Below are 9,592 nucleotides of genomic sequence, written 5' to 3'. Positions count from 1 at the left end.
GTGACCTTACGTGCTCCATATGGATGAAATCACACTGCAGAGTCTGCCATTTTTGTAGAGCAAAATGGCTGCCTCTATGCAGCGTGACCTGGCATGAACGGGGTGCATGGTCTTGGTCACTGTGCGGCTAATAACTCTTTTGCTCTTCAAAATGGTCCCCTCCATGCAGGCTGGGGTCCTGGCAGGAAATACTTTGTTAAAATGCACTTCTGTCAGCAAAACTTTGGGAAGTGCTGATTTATATAGTCTTCTAACTCAGTCCCTTTTGCTCTTCCCCCACCCCCATCCAAGGGCAGGGATCTTTGCATTAAATACATCACTCCCCAGGCAGTTGTATGTTGGAGGAGGCTGAAGAACCCCATCCTGTGCTGCCCCACAGGGAACCCTCTCAGGAGCTCTGCACCTCTAGCTGCTGCTGGAACATCTACTCCAGCATCAACCCATTGCATGTCTTCCTGCAGGCACTAATGCTGGGAGCGGGGGGAGGAGAGGGGAGCATTTTCACCCATGTGCTATGAGGGGGAGGGGAGTTGGTGAACCAAACCCTCAGCCAGTGCCTTGGCTCAGGAGTGATGCCATTAGGAGGCCCCCTCCAGGAGGATGCTGGGGCAGCAGAGGTGGGGTACCTGTGGAACTCTGCCCGTGGGGGATGCTGGGAAAATGGAGGCATGGTATTGAGATTCAAGCCACAAATACATCTTCAGCAGGCAGACCACTTCTAATTGGCCAGCAGGCTTCCAGAGGGGATGTTGCCTTTTCCATTGGGCAGCCAATGAGTTGCCCCTGCAAGTGTGTCTGTCTACCAGTCAGCAAGAGCACCTGCCCTCTACGGACCAGTGAGGCAGCAGGTCCCCTACTATGGACCAGCACTGAAGGCCTTGAATCCTTCCTAGCCTGGATGGCGCAGCAGGGCAACAGCTGCCAGCCACTCCCTGACCTGCAGGGACCTCCATCGATCATGCCCCCTGTGGTTTGTTGCTGCCTCTGCAGGAGTGGCCTGGACTGATAGCAGCCAGGGGTGAGTGAGTGCAACAGAGCCTTGGGGGGGCAGGTCTCCTTCTATCCTCCCACCAGTGTACTCTAATCCGAATAAAGTTTCTAGCTGGAATCTGGTTCCTTGACACAGAAATCAGCCCCACACAGGTCTCTGCCCCCTGTCCCTGCTCCCATGTTTACTTCCCCTCTGCCACACCCCCATGCCCTCACTCCCACCATGTGTGCAGAGGGGAGTTTGCTGTAAAGGCCAAGTGGTTCCTGGCTTGGGAATACAATGGCGTGAGCCCATTGGGAGTGGGGTGGGGGCTACAGATCAGACTTCTGAACCATCTACACAGCTGGCTGGGAGATGGGGCCCCTTGCAAAACCAGACTGTGGGTCCAGGACATCAGCTCAGCAAGAGGCTATAAACAGGAGAAGACTAAGGGGCCACCCCAGCCCAGAGTCCCCTTCCCTCCTTTGATGGTGTTAGCCTGTCCACCAGTGCAGTGAAGGTTGCTATCCCTGTTTTAAAGAGGGGGAAACTGAGGCACTGAGTGACAACAGTCACATGTTGAGACTATAATAGAACCCATGAGTTCTGGCTCCCCTCTTCACTTGCTCTGACCCACCAGACCCCACTCCTCTCCCAGAATCAGGGATAGAACCATCTAAGGATTGAACGCCTATGAAGTGAGAACTAAGGAGAGATGCTGCTTCTTGCAGCCAGCAGAACTCCTGGCCACCAGGACTGTAGGAGATCCAAGATGACTGGGATTATTTTAAAGTGCTGCTTAATTTTAGCAGCTGGGACTGACACCTTTAAGCAGCCCAACTGGAAAGGTTTGTTTGGCACAGAAACTGCTGGGCAAGCTAAAGTTTCTTCAACAAGATCATTTATTTTAATAGCTCACATACTGTAGCACTCAGTGAGAGAGTGGAAGCACAGGTACCCTTAGCCCCAGTGTAGCATTACTATTCATATTAGAGTCACAGCTAGAGACCTTGACCAAGATCAGGGCCCCCAACAGGCCACGTAGTGCACAGACACAGTGAAAGAGAGTTCTGGCCTTAAAGAGCTCACAATCTAAATAGGCAAATGATGGGAGAAGAAACCGAAACACAGTAAGAAGAAAGAACGTGCGCATAGTCACACAGCAGGTCAGAACAACTAGATCCCATATCGCCCACGTATAAAACACAGCCCTCTGGCTACCCCAGTACAGCCTCTGGTAGCTATTCCAGCTCCAGCTCGTGTGGGTGAGGTGAGACGTGTGCAGGGTGGAGTTACGTCTTTAGCGCTGCCTCTGGCACTCCTATATAAAAATGAGCAATGGGGATGTACTTTCCTTCCATAGACTCCCTAGGAGGCCTAGGTCAGGTTCAGTACTAGGATGCTCTGCTTGGTAAATAAAGGGGCCTTAAAGGGTTCCTTTTGTTATGGGGTCAGGATTCAGGCATGTCCTTGCAGGGATCTTTCCTGAGAGTGACGATCAACTCTCAGGGTCCAAGGCATGAGCTGAACTCTTCTCTAGGGGTCGGTCAGGAAGGAACATATTTTATGCTCTAGCCAGGTACATTAACCTGAGATCAGATATTGGCTTCTTGGCAGCACAGCAGAGGGAAAGGAGCCCATGAATTTTTCTGACTAGGCCCAGCCTACAGGCAGCACCCCATTTACAGCCCTGCTTGGATTGGGGAGGCTGGCTCTATGGTTTGTCTAGTTGGGAGTTGTCTGCTAATGGTATCTGTTTGCAAAGACAAACCTACAGCAGCAGCAATCTGGCAAATTTAAGCTCTTGGTAAAGATGGGAGCAGCTGTGGTGCCCCCTGGTGGTGGCAAAGCAAGCTTGGTATGGACGGCAGTAGCCCCTGCTGACACACGTTATTATGCACGGTTCTAGACAAGCCCAGCCTGTGGGTGTCGCAGGAGAGGGCTTCACCAGCCCAGTCAGTATCGGGAGAGACGGCACATGTCGCACTGGCAGCTCTTGGCAGTGAAGATCTCTATCTCTTCGTGGTGGATGGCCCCGCAATGCAGGCGGACTTTGATCTGTGGCGGGGGGATGGGAGGGTGAGAGAGGGACTGGCGCCAACCCCCTATGCCCTCCCTGAATTCCAGGCCCTGGTGCAAGTTAGAGCAGGTGCCACTTCCCATGATCCCTTGGGGGCAGAGACTAGCCAGAGAATGGTGCATTCTGGCCATGTCCCTTCCTAGGAGAAGAGCTCTTTTAACTCCTTGCTGGCTGGCAGGGATGGATTCTGAAAGGGCCACAGAGTAGCCCTGAGATTCCAACCAACGCTGAAGATCCCCTCTCGTGAGCGCTGTGCCAAACCAGGGTGCACTGCACCTGTGCCAGTCACATCACTCATGTGGCTGTAGCGTGCACCAAATCCTCAAAGTAGCTGAGAATCAGCCCTGCTGTGTCCATCCAGCTTTCCGCTATGTGCTTCAATCCCATCTGCTGTCTCTGAGACCTGGGGAATCATTGGGGAGCTACTGGATTCCTCAATACCTGTGTGTCCGCTAAAGGATCCCCCTCTCTCTTGCTTCTATTGATCATCCCAGCTCTTGCATGAACCCAGGAGTCCCATGTGCCCCAGTCTGGCTGAGTTTGTGGGAAGACTCATACTAGGCCTGGGCCCACATTGTGGGGCAGGATCTAGGGCATATCCCCCAGCCCCACTCACCTTCTGCATCTTGCTGATGGTGCAGCACTGGGACACAGAGGTGACGTTGTGTTTGAAGCTGCTGGCCAGCAGGACGGAGTACTTGGAGGGGAAGGCGCTGGATTCGCAGTAGCCAACACAGGCTTGGACCACATGGGTCCCACGGCAGGTCCCACGGCGATCGCTCTTGATGGTTACATCAAATGCTGTGGGGATAAGGGGGAGTTCAGTCTTCATGGTCCAGCCAGCCCTCAACCTCTGTGCTGATGAGCTAGGGGCTGAGCTGAGAGCCAACCAACTCATTCCACACCAGAGCCACGGAGCAGGAAGGACCCTACTTGCTTCGGATTTGAACTGGCGACTTTAGGATCCAAAAGACCCATCCCCTGCACTGAACACTCAAGTGGATTTACAGCCATGAGCATCCCTGTAAAGTACAGGTGTGCAAAAGTCAACTGTAGGGGGGCAGGGAACTATAGTGGTTAGAGCAGAGGGGCTAGGAGCTGAGACTCCTGGGCTCTATTCCTGGTTCTGTCACAGACTGTGCTTGACCTCAGGGCCAAGTCATTTCCCCTTGCTGTGTGTCAGTTTCCCAGACTGTAAAATGCAGCAATTTCATGAGTCCCCAGAGAGGGGGTCAGCATCAGACCCAGAGTTACAGAGATCCTGGCTCCCCGGTGCTATCATCAGCCCTGGCACTGCTCCATTTCCCCCCTCCTCTGTCCTTACGGTGCAGATGGCAGCCAGGCCCGATGGTCTTGTAGCTCCAGCATGGGGAAGCCGTCAGGATCAGCAGCAGGGAGATGATGGCAGCACGGCAGGATGGCATGGTACATGGGCTCTGCAACGGGAATGGCACAGGCTCAGGGTACAGAGCCAGGGCAGTAGGAAGTGGGGAGCGAAGGGGCTGCTCTGATTAGAATAGTGTGTGCGCTGCATGCATGTGTGCACAGCCATCCTCTGCTGGCTGGAATCTGAACCTTTGAGCTGTGTGTCCGAGCTCCTATCCTGCTAATGGGGATTCTTCTTGAGTGGAAGGGCTCTAGCCTTTGGGAACAGAAGAGACCAGAATGTGCTGAGACAAAGGCCATAGACCAAGCTTCAGAGTCTGGGCTGTCCTTATCCCCCCTCCCCACACAGACAGGTTCATAGATTCCAAGGCTAGAAAGGACCATTGTGATCATCTGTCCTGACCCCCTGTAGAGCACAGGCCAGAGAACTTCCCCAAAATCGTTCCTAGAGCAGTGGAACACCCAACCTTGATTTAAAATGGTCCATGATAGAAAATCCACCACTGGCCTGGAGAAGTTGTTCCAATAGTTACTTATCCTCACTGATGAAAATGTGTGCCTTATTTCAACTCTTTCCCTGCTAGACTCAGGAGCCCATTATTCAATATTTGTTCTCTATGTCAGTACTGCTAGACTGTGATCAGGTCACCCTTTCACCTTCTCTTTGATAAGCTAGATCGGGGATTGGCAACCTTTCAGATGTGATGTGCCGAGTCTTCATTTATTCACTCAGATTTAAGGTTTCACGTGCCAGTAATACATTTTAATGTTTTTAGAAAGTCTCTTTCTATAAGTCTATAATATATAACTAAACTATTGTTGTATGTAAAGTAAATAAGGTTTTTAAAATATTTAAGAAGCTTCTTTTAAAATTAAATTAAAATGCAGAGCCCCATGGACCGGTGGCCAGGGCCCGGGCAATGTGAGTGCCACTGAAAATCAGCTCGCGTGCTGCCTTCGGCACCTGTGCCATAGGTTGCCTACCCCTGAGCTAGATAGATTGAGCTCCTGGAGTCTCTCACTGTCACCCAGGTTTTCTAACCCTTTAATCCTTCTTGTGGCTCTTCTCTAAACCCTCTGCACTTTATCCACATCCTTCGTGAACTGTGGACTCCAGAATGGGACAAGGTGTTCTGGCCACGCTAGTGCCAACTAGAGAGACAAACTAACCTCTCTACTTCTATTCAAGATTCCCCACTCTATGACTCCAAGGATCACATGAGCCCTTTTGGCCACAGCATCACACTGGGAGCTCCCAGTCAGCTGATTCTCCACCCCCCAAATCTTTTTCAGAGCCGCAGCTTCCTGAGATAGAGTCCCTCATCAAGTAATCTGTTTAGTCCTTTTAAAGCGCATGTTGTTTGCTTGTGCCCATTTCGTGGCATTCCAGCCTTGTACAGTTCTACCAGGAGTAAAACTGGAACAGCAAATACAGTAAATGAGATTTTCCTTTTTGCTATAGCAAGTTCTTTCAGCTCAACTTCTATGAATCAAAAGAGCAGAGATCAAAGGGGCATTGACTAGTATGCAGGGACTGGGTGTCAGGACTCCTAGGTTCTACCACAAACTCTAGTGATTAAAGCAGTGGGCTGGGCATCCTGGGGTCTAGTTCCAGCTCTGGGTGGGAAATTGGCTAGCACAAGCTTGTGAGCCTGGGATGATTCCCTCTAACGACTATTCTCTCTTCACCTACAAGCTCCTCCTGCCGAAAGGACCTGGGAACCTGCTCTGCCTTCAGTGCAGCTCAGACCCCAGCTGTTATGCCCCCTTCAATTCCCCCCAGCCAGGAGTGTATCCTACCATCTGTATGTGGCTGGCAGGTAGTCCGCAGCAGAGGGTGTTAGCCGCTCTCTCGCACCAGGGTTCTGTTGGGCAGCTCCAGAGTCATAGTATCCTGCTGCAAGCCCTCCCAGGTGTTATATCTAGCTCGGGTATTTGCATCTCCACACCTCAGCCTGCCCCTTCAGGTCTCTTACTTTTCCCATCTCCGCCCTCTGCCCCGCCCCCACCAGCCCTCCCAGCTAAGACACATAAATTGCTCTCCGGATTTCCAGAGCCACTTGCTTTTTCAGAGATCCCACCCCATCAACTTCCATCAGCTTCTTAGGCCAAGCCCTTCTTAGTGCTGGCTTAAAAGGGGTTTTGGAGCTGGGTAAAAACAGATCACTTGTGGTTACAATTAACTCCCTTCCCCTTAGAGCCATCAATTCGGGGGCAGCGCAACAAATAGTTTGTTAGTGTAGAGAATGCGTGCGCATGTGCATTGACAGAGAGTGCCACTGTCCTCTGCTGGATAGAATTGAAGACTTAAGCATGTGTCATAAACCCTATATTGCTAACAGCCAGTGGGGATTATCTGTGAACTCCAGGCCTGCCCTTGTAGAAGGAAAGGCCTGCAGCTCTAGCCAGCACAGCTGTACATTCTGTCTAGAGACACCAGGAGTGTTGCTAGATTTGTACGTCTTGTTTTGATCCTCCTGAAATGACGTGTTTGAAATGGATTTAGTGGCATGGTCTAGGCAGTCCCCAAAGTCCGACCCCTCTATGTCCCCAGAGGCAGGGCTACAATGTGCTTTATTGCTTCATGTTCTGGTATTCAATATCACACAATTGTAGCAGTTGATGGATCTTATATTTGACAGCATATTCCATTCTGACAGATCTCTGAGCACAGTGCAAACTATGTATACACCCCATTTTACCTCCCAATGAGATGCATCTGCCTGGGGGCAGGGAAGACTTATATACCCACCAGTGAGCTGCAGCAGCTATTTAACAGCACCAAGCTAGGGGACTTTTAATGAGTGTTGAGGACGTGGGTCTTGCATCTCATCTGATGTACCAGATGCTGTGATCCAAAGAACTAATGAATGGCAAGCGCCCCCTCAGACCAAGCAAACTGTGCTTCTGCAATGATGTCTTCCTGCAGGCAGCCTTCCAGCTCAGGAGCACAGTAAGGCCCCTGCCAGACGCCCCGGCGCGCATCCGACTACCGGTGCATTAGGGAGATAATTGTGTTGCCTTTGCAAAATGTGTCCATTTCTTGCTAATAACAATTTCTACAGACTGGTGCAGGGTCACTCCAGGTCACAGTTCTGGCTCCACTGGCAGCCGAGCGAAGAACAATGGCTTGTCCTTGTCCAGTGGTTCGTCTCGGAATGCCTGGGTGTATTAATTAATCACTGGCTCCTAGAACCCAGCTCTGCAATAGACTTACTGGGTGACCTCGGGTGGGTGACCACCCCTCTTTGGGCCTCAGTTTCCCCATCTGTGATTAAAGGGATAATTATAATCTAAATAAATAAGATAAAGGAGAATTATCATCCTCATGTTCCAGGTGGGGAAACTGAGGCCCAGAGAAATTCAGGGTCACCCAGGGAGTCTATGGCAGAGCCAGAACCTAGATCTCCTGAGCCCCAGCCCCATACCTTAACCCTCAAAATCCCTGCTCTTCTCCATCCATCACTGAGCTGTCTCTTGCTGGATATGGGATGATGGCAGCTCTGCAGAGACCCTGGCACCTTCTAGGAAAAGCAAGGGCAAGGAGACAGTGTTGTACAATGGCTAGTGTGCTGGCCTGGAACTCGGGCCACCTGGGTTTATTCCTGGCTCTGCTGCAGCCCTTGGGTGACGTCACTTCCTCCTTTAGTACCTTAGAAACAAGAATTAACCTTTCTGGATCTGCTCTGGGGTGGGTCACATTAATGATGGGGAAACTGAGGCACAAAGCTGGGGAAGTGACTAGCCCAAGGTGAAATGGTGAGTCAGTTCTCAGAGCAATGGATTCCAACCAATGAAGGTGTAGCAAGATCCAAGTGGCTGGAAGATAAAGCTAGGCAAATTCAGACTGGAAGCAGGGTACAAATGTTTAACAGTGAGGAGGAATTCACCACCTTCCAAAGGAAGGGTTGTGGATTCTCCATCCCATCCAATCTTGATTTCAAAATTGTCGGTATTTCTAGCAGGTCTGCTGTGGTTCACACGGGAGTTAATGCAGGGATGTCTTGTGGCCTGTGCTGTACGGGAGATCAGACCAGATGATCCCAGTGTCCCTTCTGGCCTTATCGTCTAGGAAAACAACTGCTTTTGCCTAATCTTTATTGACAGGTTTGATCTTGCTTCTGAAAGCTGAATGAAAACCTGCCACCCAGGCGGGCCGAGGAAGGGGGATCCTTTCCAAATGAACAAAACTGCTACTATAGAACAAAGGGATCCCTGTGTCTGCTCTGGAGGAGGTTCAATCCAGCTGTGGGGGTGACAGGCAATTGAACCCAGGCTGGAAATGGCAGAAGTTGACCAATGCGGGTGGGGGAGATCTCGGGGAGAGGGTATTTGTTTTAAAGATTCTTTTTCAAACCAAAACAACAACTTGGGTGGTTTTGTTTGGGGTTTTTATTTGCTATGCATGGTTGGGCAAGATTATTAGAGACCCTGGCCAGGATCAGGACATTCCCTTGGGCCAGACACTGCACAGACCCTGACTGAGACTAGGGGGGCCCCATTGTGCTGGGTGCCGTACACACCCCTGCCCAAGATCGGGCCTTCTCTTGTGCCAGGTAGGCAGCCAGTGAGAGCCCGTCCCTGCCCCAGAGAGGTCACAGTCTACATAGATAAAAGAAGGTGAATTAGCCTTGCTTTTTAGGTGAAAACTGAGGCACAGAGCAGGCAAGTGACTTGCCCAAGGCTACCTAAGGAGTTAGTGGTAGAGACAAAAATCAAACCCAGCTCATCTGTGGCTTAGTCCAGCCCCTTAGCTACAAGACCATCCTTCCTGCTGTATAAATAGCACTGGCCTGTCTTTATCTAGAGGTTTATGGATTTAGGATCCTGACTTCTAAAATCTTAAAGATCAAATTTTCCAAACTGCCTATGCCCCATTTTCAAAAGTGACTTGGGCTCTGAGGAGTCATTTTCAAAATGGGGCATAAACGTCTTTGGAGAATGTGATTCCCCCTGGCCTCTATACTGATGGGGTCACTAAACCAGACACTAAGTCGATTAGCAGAGCTCTGCACAGCCCTAAAGCACTGAGGGCTCTTAACGCCTCTCCCCTCCAAGCCAATTAAATCTTTAATTCCAGGAGAGCTGAATTAAACTAAAGGGGATTGTGACTTAACATGTTGGAAGAGAGCAGGGAGAAAGCTCCAGTTCTTTAC

General features: G+C 50.8%; 1 protein-coding gene across 1 annotated transcript; it reads right to left on the bottom strand.

The window, feature by feature from the left end:
* Window positions 1-2,926: 2,926 nt before the first annotated feature.
* Window positions 2,927-4,474, bottom strand: GPHA2 (glycoprotein hormone subunit alpha 2). Its single transcript, XM_050959155.1, has 3 exons — window positions 4,375-4,474; window positions 3,667-3,851; window positions 2,927-3,028 (listed from the first exon to the last, which is right to left on the bottom strand). The coding sequence occupies exons 1-3, from the start codon at window positions 4,472-4,474 to the stop codon at window positions 2,927-2,929; spliced, it is 387 nt and encodes a 128-aa protein (XP_050815112.1).
* Between the last annotated feature and the right edge of the window lie 5,118 nt (window positions 4,475-9,592).

The sequence above is a fragment of the Gopherus flavomarginatus genome, chromosome 6, assembly GCF_025201925.1.
Source record: "Gopherus flavomarginatus isolate rGopFla2 chromosome 6, rGopFla2.mat.asm, whole genome shotgun sequence".
Lineage (NCBI taxonomy): Eukaryota > Metazoa > Chordata > Testudines > Testudinidae > Gopherus > Gopherus flavomarginatus.
The sequence above is the reverse complement of the archived record's forward strand: the minus strand, read 5'-3'. Positions and strand labels throughout refer to the sequence as shown.